The sequence below is a fragment of the Asterias amurensis genome, chromosome 5, assembly GCF_032118995.1.
Source record: "Asterias amurensis chromosome 5, ASM3211899v1".
NCBI classification, from domain to species: domain Eukaryota; kingdom Metazoa; phylum Echinodermata; class Asteroidea; order Forcipulatida; family Asteriidae; genus Asterias; species Asterias amurensis.
The window spans coordinates 9,298,301-9,313,343 of record NC_092652.1 but is presented as its reverse complement, the minus strand read 5'-3'; the positions used below and the strand labels follow the sequence as shown (position 1 = coordinate 9,313,343).

Genomic DNA, 15,043 nt, shown 5'->3' with positions numbered 1-15,043 from the left:
AGGAAGACATTCAATTCCCATAAATTCTTGTGTCTTTGTGCACAAAACTAGGCACAGGTACACCGCAGCAGTGGCGCACGGCGCCCAGCACTTTCGCGCCCGGCATGGTGTTTAAAGACTGGAGAAAAGCAAAACCACATCATAAATCAGGCATTGACGCAGCATTTATAAACTTTCTGTCTGTTTACTTCAATCCAGGAACATGACGACGTTTGGAGAAAGACCACCATTGTCTACACAACCAAGAAGACTGAACGTCTACCCCTTGTTGATGTTGCTATGTCAGACGTCGGAGAAAGCAACCAACAATTCGGGATGACAATTGGTCCAGTCTGTTTCTCATAGACACTCATCCTGTTTGGTTCAGATGTCACAGCAAAGAAGAGTTTAAAACCAACTTACATGTATGTTTCAACTTTTATCATTCCAGCAAAGTGTTACTAAACCAGTTCTTAATTCAGAATGGTTCCAACATTTCTTAAGAAATGCAGGACAAAAATTAGGATTTGATTCTCACTAAACTCTTCTTTCTGTGATTAGTCAAATGTTTTTTTTAATTAAGCATAAAAAGTACTGAAATTAAAAGCCCTGTACAAGTAATTGACAGGATAGTAGATTATAGAACCTGCTTACATGGCAGACTGTTTTAATGCCATAGCTTGCCTCTTGGTTGACCAAAACCTGAAAAAAGATTATTTTATTGTTTTTCATGTCGATTTCTGCTGAAAGATTTTGTTTGATGTAGTTCATCTATTTCTATAATGGTACAATGAAGTTCAGTTGCCATCTTGCCCTTATTTCTCAAAGCTTCATTTTCCACCCAAGGTTAAACATTGTAATGGGTTTCTGCCTGTAAAAAAAGCATGGTTTGGTAAAAGCGAGAAAGAATTTTGTTTAGAATGCGAGACGTCAAATAATGTCCTAATTGGCTAGAAAAACTCATTCTAAAAACTCCTCCAAATTGCACATACTAAACAATTAAGATGTCATGAACCACTAACTGGTGTTTCATTGAGTCAAAATCAACTGTGGTTTTAAATAAACCTTATTTGTGGTCTGACAGGTGTAAACATGCATGATATTCTTGAAGAAACATCCTCAGGAAACATCAAAAGAATAGACTGAACTGTCCAATACAGCGTACACTATGTGTACGTGTAGGTCAGTCCTTGTATGCGATAAAACATCCCTACTTTTTTTGCAAGCACCAAAAATCATGTCTGTATAATTTTACAAGGTGTTAGAATACAGTGTGAATTCCCTCCGTACTAGGACAAGCTTTTGAAGACATAACATCTTGCATTCAAATTTCCATGTGGATTCGTATAATGTTCACCAAACTTCTTTATTTAAACTGTGAGCTTGATAGCTTTGTATTCAACAAATCCCTTTGTCTTCCTTATATCAATAGTTGTAACTCTCCAATGTTCCATGTGTCCGATTGCAAAGAATACTGAACACTGATTACAGGGAGGGGATGTATTATGGGTTGTATGAGGGTGTGTGTCATACAGAATCCTAAGTGATTGATAGTGCATGTCCCAAGCCTGTTTCAGGCTAGTTAATTGTTACTGAGCGCCCAATAAAGCTTTTATTATCAATATTGGATGTCTTGTTTGTACTTTGTGCTTGCTTATTAATCATAATGAAAAAGCTTAGTATTTCCAGAGTATAAATACACTGTATGGCGGCTGGTTTCCCGCTGTAAGAGTAGAGACCAGCTAACTCTCATTCAACATGTATTGCAATCCTTGGCTGGTTTCCCGCTGTAAGAGTAGAGACCAGCTAACTCTCATTCAACATGTATTGCAATCCTTGGCTGGTTTCCCGCTGTAAGAGTAGAGACCAGCTAACTCTCATTCAACATGTATTGCAATCCTTGGCTGGTTTCCCGCTGTAAGAGTAGAGACCAGCTAACTCTCATTCAACATGTATTGCAATCCTTGGCTGGTTTCCCGCTGTAAGAGTAGAGACCAGCTAACTCTTATTCAACATTTTGTTATAAGTGGGAACTATACACTATCTATACACGTGTCTTGTGTTATTTCTCATATAGTGAAGGTGAAGTGAATTCACAATGCTTTAGTTTTGTAATTATGGTTATAATACTAAAAGAATAACAAGACACAAGCCTTGCATCTTTGATTCTTTAAATTTTCCCAAAACAGAAGCACAGCAACATAATGCTGTGTATTTCCTATCATACTATAGTCTCAAAACATAAGCTTTGCATTTTTAGTGTAGATGGTTCCCACTTTATAACAAAATAACAAGACAAAACATAAGCCTTGTATCTTAGAGTCTTGAAATTTTACCATAAAGAAGCACAGCAACATATATTTCTGATCATACTATTTTTGCAATACATAAGCCTTGCATTGTAAGTACAGATAGTTTCCACTTGACGGCACACAGTGTAAAATCAGCCATCTTTACAGGCAAACCATTCATTTTTTGAACACACCAATATGCATTTTGCATAAATACCACACAAGGAATACATGAGTTTTACTTTTAGCAAATTCCTTGCATTATTGGTGGGTGAACCCAGTGAAGATGATGTATAGCGGGAACTATCTATCAAGTAAATAAATTCAACATACACAATAAGATTGATATAACAAGACAAAGTAGATCTGTTTTAATGGTCATAAGTTCACATTCTCCAATGAAAACACAAATAAGACTTTCATGGACTGTTATTCACAAAGTAAGGACTGTTTAAACAACCAAAAGTCCATAAGCAATGCATATGTTGGGCTACAGTACAGTCACGAGCAAGCCATACGTCTAATTCAAAGTTAGAATTGAGCACAAGTAGATCCTTCATGCCAAAGAGCGGGTTCAAAAATGTATCACATCATTAAATGACAAAGATTTTTTGTTTAAATACAAAACAAATTTTACTTTTTTGGAATCAAAGATTTTTTGTAAAAGAACTTGAAAAAAAAAGAGGTTAATCCGAATACAAACAAACGTTTCCCTGTAAATGTGCCTCACATTTGAAACAAAGAATAAACAAATGTGAATAATAGCTACTGATATAACATGAACATATCATCGACACAAAGTCAAATGTCACATACCATTACTGTTACTCAGTTACTCACCGTTCACTGCCATTCATTAATGTCACTATGCAATGAGACGTCATCTTGTAAGCAAACCATATGAAGTGAAATAAAGCCCAGGTAGTGGCAAGTGTCAAATGCAGTAAAGTTCGACTACGATACTGCCATCTTTGTTTGACGTTTGACTCCTAGTATACATCATCACAACTACAGTGCTGATTCTCATACATGTAAAGGCTATTTTCACCTTTTGCCTCGGTGTAGAGCACACTTTTAGAGAGCTGTACTCCAAAAAGTGTTGCTTAGCAATTTTTCTAGCGCTAATATTTGCAGAGAACCACTATTGTATACATAACATGGTGTTTTGGTTGTTAACCTGAGCAAAGTGTTTCCGTAGTGAGCAAATTTGTGCAGTTTTTTCAAACTGGGCTCCGTCACACAGCCTCATATGGATGCATAAACAAAAAGGCTGCATTATGAGTACATTAGGCCGTGTCTGACTCAAGTTTCTTTGGCTATAGCTATGGTCATTTGGCTTCAGCAACAGTCAGGTTTTTGTTTAACAGTTCGATTGTTTTAATGCTAGATAAATGTTGATGTATAAACAATAAACTCAACATGTAAAAATTTGATTTCAAAAGATAGTCGCCAAAATCTGTATCGAATATGTCCATCCAGGATCAATAATCTCTCATATAGGAATACACAATCTGAGAAACATGACCGACGGTAACGGTTGTCAGATTCAACATGTAAAAATTAAATTTCAAAAGATAGTCGCGAAAATCCGTATCGAACATGTCCAGCCAGGAAGAATAATCTCTCATATAGGAATACACAATCTGAGAAACATGACCGACAGTAACGGTTCTCAGATTCAAATTTTGGGGCATAACAAATGAAATTTTTGTACATAACCACATTACTTCAAAGTGAGATGTTTTCCAAAACGCTTTATACTATGGAAATATGCTGTAGGCTTCTAACCAAAAGTTTGGTTGCCATTAATTAAAAGAGTGATAACCAAAGGGAAACCTGTCCTTTTAATGAATAGATCAAGACATAGCCACTGCTAAATTCCTCAAGTCAGACACGGCCTGATATTATAACGGTCTCAAGAGTGTATTACAAAGGGGTTACTATGCTATCGATGCCAGGTAGTCTTTGACTTCTGTTGGTTCCAGTCTTCGGAATCCCGCCTCGTTGCAGATACCAATCTCAATATTGTCCTCATTCATCTGACCTTCAAAACTTTCCTGTTGTTGAGAGAACAAACCGGTAAAGAAGTTGAAAAGAAAAAAGCAGAGAAAGCATCTAGGAGGCACTTCCATCTTGAACTATAATAGTGTGGTGCAATAGATTTAAAGGCAGTGGACACTACAGGTAACTACTCAAAATAATTAGTAGCAAAAACCTTACTGGGTGACGAGTAATGGGGAGAGGTTGATGGTATAAAACATTGAGAGAAACGGCTCCCTCTGAAGTGCATAGTTGTTGAGAAAGAAGTAATTTTCCACGAATTTGATTTCAAACCTCAAGTTTAGAATTTGAGGTCTTGAAAACAAGCATCAGAAAGCACACAACTTTGTGTGACAAGGGTGTTTCTTTCTTTCATTATTATCTCGATTGAGCTCAAACTTTCACAGGTTTGTTATTTTATGCATATGTTGAGATACACCAAGTGAGACGACTGGCCTTTGACAATTACCAATAGTGTCCAGTGTCTTTAAATCAAGTAATAAACCACACAGAAAACTGACTGGGTAAATGTTAAACAGTTTGGGTTTGAAAACAAACAAAATTGACAGGTGCGGGACGTGAACCAGCAACCTCCGGTTAATATACCAGTGCTCTAACAACTGAGCTATCTACTAACCCTATCATGGCGGTCTCCCTATATTGTCAATATCTTTGTTCAGGAGTGCCAGTCAGAAGCCATACAAAAAAGGCTATTAACTGCCTCTCACACCTAAATTAACAGTACAATCTGGGAAGCGGCAGCCAGTGATCACCTTAAAGGGGGTGCAATTTTTATAGTCACATAGCACTGTTGGTTGCTTATTTTAAAAAGTGCTGTTGTGACGAAAGTAAAAATCTTTACATCCAAACTTCAAGTAAAGATTCGATTTGCTCGGGCATCCGAATAACAAAATTTCACTATTCGCCCAGCACTAGTAGCTATGTAGATGGTGTTAAGATGCTTGTGTGTTACAACTGAACACAGGGGCGCTTGATTGTGGCTCTGCTAACCCCGAATTCTGCGTTTACAATTCTCCACCATTCTTAGCTTTACAATCGCCAATATTTCTGCGCTAGCTGCAAAAGCGAAGAATGTCTAGAAATACAATTGATGTAAGTACAGAATTCCCTGCTTCTATAAGCACTGATTCTTTACTTACGGTAAGCAGAGCCATAAAATTAGGCCCAGTTCACATGCTGGGTCAATCTGAATTCATAACCTATTAGATTGTTACCACTGTGCACATCAGTCACAGAGAAACCCCTGAAAACACAAGAACCTTGTGATATAATCTCTTACCTTGAGAGTGAGAATGGCCGTGTGAACAGCATCCTCGAGCTCTAGATCCTCATTGTATCTCTTCTCCAGGAAGGTCTTGCCATTGATGTGATTCTTACCCATGGCTGTAGCCTTCCATGGGAAGTAAGCTCCTGATGGGTCACATTGGAATAGGAAGGGCTTAGCTTCGTCCTCGTCCCATCCAGCTATGAGAAGGGAGACACCAAATGGACGTACACCACTGGAAACAAAACAAGATGATGGATCAACGTTTCAGTAAATTAAAAGGATTCATGATACTTGCACAACAATCTCAACAGGCTTAAGCCTGATTCATACCTCCTGTAAATGCGAATGCGATACGAATTATGACATCACAAACAAACACACAAGCTGTGTTCAACTCCTGCAAAACATTCGCAGGAAGTATGAACCAGGCTTTACTGTAGTACCAATGACACCACTTCAACTTGCATATGACGTCACAAGCCCCAATTGCACCCTCCCTGAGGTCAATAAAGACCTTTTTTCGCTGAGAGTTGTGCATAGTGTGTATACACAGTCACAAATTGGATCCATGGCCAGAACAAAGGCTGGGTTCAGCTTGGATCGTTGAGCCGAAATACAATGAAATACAACAGTGGAAGCCTCTTGATGCCACGTCATCATCTTCTCGCAAAATGACGAAGGCCTGTAATTGGGTATTGCAAAGTATCCCGCACAAAGAGAGAATCTAGCATTACTGATTGCCACCATCTGTCCTCTCACTATGCCTGAAACAAAGCTTTGCAAGGAGAGTGAATGCTGTTTGTCCACTGTGGACAACGCAGATGGCCGTCATCCAATGCGACCACAAATACAGAGTTAAAGGAACACGTTGCCTTGGATCGGACGAGTTGGTCAAAACAAAAGCGTTTGTAACCGTTTTTTATATAATGCATATGGTTGGAAAGATGTTTTAAAAGTAGAATACAATGATCCACACAAGTTTGCTTCGAAATTGCGTGGTTTTCCTTCTACTGTGCGAACTAACACGGTCGGCCATTTATGGGAGTCAAAATTTTGACCCCCATAAATGGCCGACGTGCTAGTCGACGAGGTAAATGGAAAACCACGCAATTTCGAGTCATGTTTGTGTGGATCTTTGTATTCTACTTTTACAACATCTTTCTACCCATATGCATTTTATAAAAAACGGTTACAAACGCTTTTCAAAGACCAACTCGACCGATCCAAGGCAACGTGTTCCTTTAAGTTCCCAAGTATGCATCTGGGAAAAAATGGCATATTAACATGGCATCTGGCATTAACTGGTTAAGCAGCGTACAGCAACAGAGTCCAGCATTCTCCTGAAGCTGACCAGAGAGCATAATGATCGAAATATTGAGCTGTACAATATGCCTCCACAAACCTCACTAGACTAGAACACATGGCTGCTAGCGAGTTAACACTTACCCAATCTGTGTGTACTCCTGCATGACGTTAGCAACCCTCTGGACCAGCTGTGCGGTAGGAATCTGCTCTTGATAGGTCAAGTAGTACCCCTGGGCTAGCTTACGAGCTTGTCGGATCATTAATCTGAGGAAGACAACATCAGGAATTTAAATTAATTGTCAAATTTCATTTGCCGTTTTTTCAAGTGTATTTTTAGGGTACAACAAACACCCTTGATACTCGCAGCCAGAAGTACATGTAGGCACTCCATGCCAAAGCTCAAAACTTGGTTCATTTCCTCATCAAATAGATAAGAAGGACAGCTTTCAACATAATAAGGGTACATAGTACAGACCATAGTATCAACACATCATTGCGATACCTGCTGCTAACACATAGGATTCGAACTGCCTCTAGTCACCGGGCTAGCTTGGTGGTCTAGGTAAAACATCTGCTCTAGCAATGCAATGGTCCTGGGTTTGAATCCCACCCGGGTGATTTGCCTGTGGGTGGAAAGGTTTTCACATGCAGTGCTAAAAACATCCCAGTGTAAGAGTAAATCAAATTATGTCACACCATCTTGATATCGAATCTGATTTTTTCAATAGCCTTGACTTTTAATTTCACTATTTCTGAGGAAGTGTCTGGTTTTGGAGTAGGGCAATTAGTAAGCATCCTTCCATCAGAAAATTTAATGTGAGGTGGTTTTTCATTTTGATTGAATTTATCATAATTTCCCTGTATTACAATTTCTGTTTTATTTTCACTATGTACCTGTATGTTGTATCAATGGCCAAACATAACAACAAAGAATAAACAACATATTTCTGAGAGCATATTACTTATTTTGTGTTCCTGTCCATACTAAAACCAATGGGAGATCAGGGCTGAATTTCACAAATCGCTAAGATTATTCCTAGGGGAACGTCTAAAAAATTGGGCAAGTTCTAGGCGCAGAAGAACAATTTTGAGGGCATACTCCCGCAATCCATTGGCCGTCCAGAACATTCCGCTGGACCACATCATTGTGCCCAAGTATGCGAGTAATCCTATTGGAGTGTGGAGTGAATATGCAAATAAGTATTTCCGGTCCAAGGGAATAATCCATGAGCATGCACCAGAATCCTACAGCTCTGACATTTAAAATGCTTCCTAAAATGAGGAGTCAGGCGTACTAAAATGATTTTTATTGTGACATCACACTTTGCTTTAGTAATTTAGATAACTTGCAGTTATGATAAATCTAAATATATTTATAAATAAACAACCTACCGATAATCAGGTCCCATGCCACTGTAGACCATACCAATATTCTTAGTGATCTTCTCTATCTTGCGGACACTGTGCTCTTCGTACAAGACGGATTTGTGCTTCTTCTCTGTTGCTATGACGACTCCATTAGATGCTTTGATACCAACAGAGGGCGCTCCTGCCGCAACAGCATTCAAGGCATATTCTATCTGTACAAGTTTGCCAGAAGGGCTGAAATAGAAACACGAACATATTTATTTAAGACAGACACAGAGTGTTAAACGAGAAAAGATGTTGCAATGTTGTACTCACTTAAAAAATAATTTTAAAAACGTTAGTACAATAAAACTAGAACAAAATGATACAATGGATGAAGTTTTGTCTTGAATTTTGAAGTAATTGCAGAACACTCTGCAATTTTTCAAGACTCCCATAAAGACAGAAAATGGCTTATTTTTCATGATTTTTTAGTCTTTAGACAGTCCCTCATTAGTTCAATTTGCCTATACATGTACACCTCTTAATTTGTACTTGTGCAGAAGGCAGACCAAGCTGCGCTTTTGGGTGATCTATCTTTTGGGCGGCAATCAGTCCATCATGTTCACGCAAGTATGATTGCGTAGCACAGAAGCTTGAGCCAGTGCTTGATATGGCTTTGAGAACATCGGATGGCTGAATGATTGACCGATACGGATAGTGCGAATTATAAAACGTCCTATAATTGCACAAACTGATGAAATACGCCACACAAGTAAATTCTGTTTTCCAATTTTTCTGTCTCTCTTTTTTAGATGAAGATACAATTTGACTTTGAGCTCTGATTGACTGGCAGTGGCAGTCGGATAATGTCAGTACTCAGTGTCTGTCATTTTTTCTTTTTCTTGGTTTATTACTTGATTGATATAAGAATAATTTTATAGCCCATTAGGCTCTAGCGCTAGTAATAATAAATATTTGTTTAGCAAACAACCTTATTCGCAAAGCAATTATAATATTTTTCTCGAATACCGGACACTTCTGCACTTTGCAAACTCGGCACCAGCAAACTCGGCACCTCTCAAACTCGGCACCCACAACCTCGGCACCTTGCAAACTCGGCACATGCACAACTACAAACTTGGCACCTGGTTGAAAATGCTCAATCTGCCACGGTTGCAAACTCAGCACCCAGTTGGAAATTGAAATTTCAAGACGCTTTTGAGTCGAACATACGTTCAATGTCCAAGTATTTTTTGGGAACATTTACATGAAACTTTGATCAAATAAAACATTAAATTCAAAATAAAGAGTACGTGTAAATAAATCAATTCTGTTACAGACTGTCGTGCACTGTGTTTTATTACAAGATCATAACCCACTTTGGTAGCAGCCTTAAGTCTGCTGTTTTACTAAATTCAAACCAGTTTTTATGGTTTTAAGTACACGTAATTAACTTGTATTACTACTACTCTTTGTATGGTATTTGTTGTTTGGTGCCGAGTTTGTTGGACCAAAACAGGCCGGTGTCAAGTTTGTTTGGTGCCGACATTCTTGGTGTTGAGTGGGTGCCGAGTTTGCGAAGTGCCGAGTTTGCTGGTGCCGAGTTTGCAAGGTGCCGAGCTAGGTGTCAGGTACCCATTTTTCTCCTTTTGCCAAGTTAAGACTTTTGTTTAAATTAAGTGTAACTGTGTCGTGTGTAATGTAATTGTAAGTAAATAAAAATCTCTGCTAAAATAATTATAATTAAATGAAAATGTGAGCACGAACAGCATGCAGTGAACAGGTACAGCTTGTACAGCAACAACGCAAACAATCGCAAAACAAGTGAAATGTGGCTAGGCCTATAATAAAATAAAAATCACCGAGTTTGTTTTTGAAGGCTGAAGTAAATTCTAATTGTTGCAGCAGAAACAAATGACAAAGCTAAAAAATGATTCGGCAAAACAAAAGTTGACAAAAATAAACTATAAAATTCAAGTTGTACGAAAACATTTCCTGTCAATACAATAACTGAACTAACAAGAATACATTGCAGAGAATCTCACCAATAATACAATTAGATACATTTTTCTTTGCAAAAAAGAGAAATTACCTGAAAGTAGTAAGCGAAAAACTGTATCTTTCTGTCATGATTGCTGTTGTGCCGTGCCGATACTTCCCAGACGTCGTCAAATCTAAAATACTCCTTGGCGAAAGAAGGTTCACTGACTGGTGGCCTAAGTACAACAAATGAGGGCGCCCTGTGGTTTACATGTGCTCAATTTTGATAATCATCGAGGATCAGGAGCTGAGGCAGACGAAATTAAGATGACGGTCCGGGTGTTTAGATTGCTCCAAAACTTGCGTTTTTCATTAGAAAAACTCGAGGCAAGATTATTGGAGAGATTGAGTGGCCACCCACCTTTAGGTAACACTAGTTTTGTTTTCTTTTCTTTGTGCTTTATTTAGCCTAAATTTTAGGTATATTTCATTGCTGATTGTTGATGTTTGTTAAATTGTTGAGACCCGATTTCGAGGGCCTTTTTTTTCATTTAAATTTGTTTTAAAATTATATTTACAACAGTAACAGTGACGCCGTCACGTGGGGGTGTTTTAACGGTGGACAATGACCATAGTCCATAATACTGGTCTTGGTATTGTATATTTGTTGGTGCGTGGGGAGACGATAGTTTAACAAACCTCATAATTGTATTTTTAGGAGTAGCTTAACTTAACAGTGAAAATATACTATGTCGGATACTACGTACTTCTAGAATTATGAGGTTCGTTCGACTATCTTCTCCACGGTAGCGGATTGAACCTCATAGTTCTTTGAGTAGGCGGATACTGGGAGTGGGAGAAGAGAGCGCTTACAACAACCCCCACTTGTGAAATATTAAAAGAATCACCGGTACAGGTTTCCCAAAAGTGTTATTCAAAATTTGTCAGCATTCTTTTTTAGAAATTAGAAGAAAAAAATAGAAGGGAGTACAGATACAAAGTAGCAAGTCATTTGATTGAAAGGAAAACCTGCATATAAACTAATTATAAATTTCTTGTCTCCTGAAACAGCTCCTGCATTTGCAATCCAAGGACCGTCTGTAATCGATGATCAATCACATCATAACCAGGGGAGTTTATCTAGTATCTTTGATGGCTTCTTGTGGGCTGTACCCAAGCACAGACGCTCTATTCAGCGCAATCGCAAGAGACGCAGAGCAGTCGAGAAGCTTGAGGAATACATACCTGAATGGAAGTTTGTGATGTGTGAAGTATGCGGACATAGCAAGATGAGGGGATTTATCTGCGGGTTAGATTTCATTCTGTTATTTCAAGATCATCAATGTTTGTGTCCCCCCCCCCCCCCTCCCACTTTTAGTTAAATGCCATATTACTTCGGAAATATGGAATTTGCAATCTTGCATGTAAGTTAGGACAATCCATGTTCCCTTGTTGTAGGGACCTAGTCATGACAGTCTACAAGGGAGTGACATATGACAGTGCATATTGAGTGGCAGGAGGGGGAGGGAAGGAAAATGGCAATATAAAGTCCTCAGGCACTTAAAGGCAGTGGACACTGTTGGTAATTACTCAAAATAACATTCGTGTGGCAAGGGTGTTTTTTTCTTTCTTAGTTATCTCGCAACTCCGACGACCAATCAAGCTCAAATTTTCAGAGGTTTGTTATTTATACAGACTGGTCTTTTACAATAACCAATAGTGTCCAGTGGCTTTAAATAAAGAGAAACGTTTGTTAGATAGTTTTTATAAATCTTTGAGTTCTTGGACTGATTTATGTAGCACCTGCTAAGCTTTCTGAAGCACATTTTAATGTGAGTTGCATTCAGCAGGCACTGCCAGAAACATCATTCTCATTACAACTGAGTTCTTTACATGCTCGGGACCTATATCCGAAGGATGAAGCAATAATGTTCATAGTGTCTCGCTTAAGGACACAAGTGTCAAGACAGGGACTCGAACCCACACTCTGCTGATCCGAAATACCAGAGCTTGTGTCAGATGGATTTAACCGCCTAGCCATGAAATGCCAAATAATTTCTCTGTTAACAACATCACAATAAAATTATTGGACAAGGGTGTACATGTGCAGGATTCCTTGCGCACTTATGGTGCAATAAAGTCAGATCTACCACTTTCACCTGTATTTTTATCCAGGAATTCATGATCTATACATGTTGCTCTTGTTAAGGTTTGTTTTGTTTTTCTGGCCCCAGACAATAAACAGTTTTAACTGTACTTATAAAGCATTTATAAACACCACTGCGTCAAGAACACAGCTCATTAGGTTGGGTGTAGATAATGTTTGGTACACCTCTGGAATGTTCGTCGAGAGTCAGACTCCCTGATTTATAAATTTTGCTTTTATTTATTCCAGACACTGTCTCATCAGGATACGGCAAGAGTCAGCCGAGATAAGGAAGGAGTTATTTGAGACTCAAGAGGAAAATAACATCATCCCGGAACGAGAGAGCATCGTCTTGTACGAGGATGAAACGTTAAGACCGGAAGACCAAGGAAAGGAAGTTGTGGAGATGAAGAAAAAGAGACCATTTTGGTTCAGTAGATCCCTGATAGAGTGAGAAACTGACATTTTATTACAGTCATTTTGGCAGATATAAAAATCTTTTGATGGTTCAAAGTATCCACGTTTGTAAGATGCTGATTAATATGCTGCTGAAAAACAACCGGTGAGCATTTTTTTTTGTCCATAAGATGGCCATGTGTTGCATCCAAGACATTTATCGTCTACAACGTCCTGCTTTGTGGTAGTTGCAGGTATATCCTATATTATTTCAAATGGCAAAAGAACAATCGACAAGATTTTTGAACACAACTGTTTCCTTCAGGTTTTCATTCATTGAACGCTTAATTTGTCCACCATGTTCTGCTTTTACATAGGTACAGTTGTAGTACCTCATAAAAGAAATGGCTAATCAACAAATGACAAAATTTTTATTTTTATTTCAAACTGTTTCCTTCAGTTGCTTTATTCATTGATGAATAATGCATGACCAATGATCATACACGTGTACATCTATTGTCAATACATTTTGTTTTCTTTATTTAGAGAAAGTGTACAAAATAAATGTTTATAATCAATACTTAAAGATTTTGTTTTGTTTTAGTCACAAGGTTTTGGGCCCAATTTCATAAAGCCTATAAAGCACAAAAAGTTGCTAACCACAGACAAATCTTGCTTAGCAGTACATGTATAAGGTAATCAGCCGAAATCCCACCATGCTTTCATTGTGATCACTGGTGCCTGACTCGTGTTTTGCTTAGCATAGAGTTCTGCTGAACAGTATTTCCTGTTTAACAGCTATGACTTTGGGATTGGTCATAATGTCATGTCATCGATGTCTTAGCAGGAAATGTTTCCTGCTAATTAAGAAGTGTTTCCAATTAAGTGGCAATGGCTTGGTTGTCATTGAAACGTGTGCTGAAGCATACATGTAGGATCCCCATGTCAACAAACTTCGCAACAATGTTGAGAATCATTTGACTTTGAAATAAAAAGGTTTTATGCCCTTAAACTTGAATCTGAGAAATGATACTGTCAGGTATGTTTCCCACATTGTGTATTCCAATTGGAGATTATTCTTCCTGCGTGGACACTAAAATGCTCATATTTTTCTATGTTTTAAAACAATCAAACAGTTAAAAAAAACTCCAAGGTAAACTTTGCCATTAAAAAGTTTGCTTTAAAAAAAAAAGCCATTTGCACATGTAGAAGGAATTATGCCTACATAAATATGACAAATATTTTTCCTTTTTTTGTGTGTTAGTTTTGAAAAGTGTTAGAAATGAAACGTCTTGGTCCCTTTAACACTTGGAGTTTATACTTAATTTCAAGTAGTTTTTATTGTACCAAACTTGTTTTCTTCTTCACCAGACAAGTGGAGGTGAATGACCCTTTAAATGAGGTTCAAACACAATAATAATGTGCCAAAAGTAAATGAACTTCGAAACACAATGTTTCAGAACCTGAAAAGAGGATAATTCAAACTCAAACTCTCTTTTATTATACAGTTTTTTAAACACACATGAACAGAACAAATATTGCATCAGTGTTTTTTCTAACAAACAAATACCAGTATTAAAATGTTCTAACATGTTCCAATATGTATTCTATAAGTCCTTATAATAGGTTGAGGTGGTGACACTAATTACTTTTTCCCAAAACAAACAAAAAACTGGAAATAAAACATCTAGGAAAAAACACATAAAACAAAACAAAATTGAGAATTTCTCCCTAAAGACACTAGACGCCTTTGGAAATTGTCAAAGACCTGTCTACTCTCTCGATGTATTCCAACATTATGCGACCATTTTACACTTTAAATACTTTCACTGATATTATCAAGATGAGAAAACCAACATATTTGCGCAGCATTTACTTGAAATACCGTATGTTATCATACAAAACAAAAAAATTGACAACTAATTTCAAGAAATTATATATATGAGTAGAAAAAGGTTGTAACCTTTGAATACTTTTGGTACGACAGTTATTTTGTTGGAGTTTTCTTAATGTTCTTTAACCATTTCAAATGATGTGTTACATGTATTCCTCAAAACTTTCCCAAGTTGAATATCGGTGGTTGCTCAAAAGCCATTGGGCCAGTTTTGGAACATCTTCTTTTTGTATGATCAGTTGATGTATAGTTTTATGCATGGACATTTATCCCCGAAAGAAAAAAGAATATCCATGGCATTTTATAATAACGTGTTGTCGTTACTTTGTTTAATCGGGGTTTAATTGTTTAATGTTCTGAAACCAAATTATTAC

General features: G+C 37.7%; 3 protein-coding genes across 4 annotated transcripts in view; 2 read left to right on the top strand and 1 right to left on the bottom strand.

Annotated features, from left to right (window-relative positions):
• LOC139937116 (uncharacterized) overlaps positions 1 to 1,605 on the top strand; it is a 79,170-nt gene extending 77,565 nt beyond the window's left edge. For both annotated transcript variants that reach the window (XM_071932121.1, XM_071932120.1), the window contains one exon: positions 199 to 1,605. In XM_071932121.1, the coding sequence (XP_071788222.1) occupies positions 199 to 345 (147 nt within the window). In that variant the 3' untranslated portion in view covers positions 346 to 1,605. The remainder of the gene's footprint in view (positions 1 to 198) is intronic.
• Positions 1,606 to 2,612: 1,007 nt separating this feature from the next.
• LOC139937125 (proteasome subunit alpha type-2-like) lies at positions 2,613 to 10,503 on the bottom strand. The gene is made up of 5 exons (XM_071932131.1): positions 10,346 to 10,503; positions 8,296 to 8,505; positions 7,045 to 7,167; positions 5,611 to 5,830; positions 2,613 to 4,327 (listed from the first exon to the last, which is right to left on the bottom strand). The coding sequence occupies exons 1-5, from the start codon at positions 10,381 to 10,383 to the stop codon at positions 4,211 to 4,213; spliced, it is 708 nt and encodes a 235-aa protein (XP_071788232.1). The 5' UTR covers positions 10,384 to 10,503; the 3' UTR covers positions 2,613 to 4,210.
• Positions 10,504 to 10,531: 28 nt separating this feature from the next.
• LOC139937126 (large ribosomal subunit protein bL32m-like) lies at positions 10,532 to 14,938 on the top strand. The gene is made up of 3 exons (XM_071932132.1): positions 10,532 to 10,660; positions 11,305 to 11,542; positions 12,629 to 14,938. The coding sequence occupies exons 1-3, from the start codon at positions 10,561 to 10,563 to the stop codon at positions 12,831 to 12,833; spliced, it is 543 nt and encodes a 180-aa protein (XP_071788233.1). The 5' UTR covers positions 10,532 to 10,560; the 3' UTR covers positions 12,834 to 14,938.
• The last annotated feature ends 105 nt before the right edge of the window (positions 14,939 to 15,043 follow it).

Excerpts from the sequence above, each read along its gene's own strand:
- LOC139937125 (XM_071932131.1), bottom strand. The coding sequence starts at position 10,383 with ATGACAGAAAGATACAGTTTTTCGCTTACTACTTTCAG. Across the intron at positions 8,506-10,345 it reads TTTTCGCTTACTACTTTCAG|CCCTTCTGGCAAACTTGTAC; the intron begins GTAATTTCTCTT and ends TTTCTATTTCAG. Across the intron at positions 7,168-8,295 it reads GGCATGGGACCTGATTATCG|ATTAATGATCCGACAAGCTC; the intron begins GTAGGTTGTTTA and ends TGTCTTCCTCAG.
- LOC139937126 (XM_071932132.1), top strand. The coding sequence starts at position 10,561 with ATGACGGTCCGGGTGTTTAGATTGCTCCAAAACTTGCGTTTTTCATTA. Across the intron at positions 10,661-11,304 it reads GAGTGGCCACCCACCTTTAG|CTCCTGCATTTGCAATCCAA; the intron begins GTAACACTAGTT and ends CTCCTGAAACAG. Across the intron at positions 11,543-12,628 it reads ATGAGGGGATTTATCTGCGG|ACACTGTCTCATCAGGATAC; the intron begins GTTAGATTTCAT and ends TATTTATTCCAG.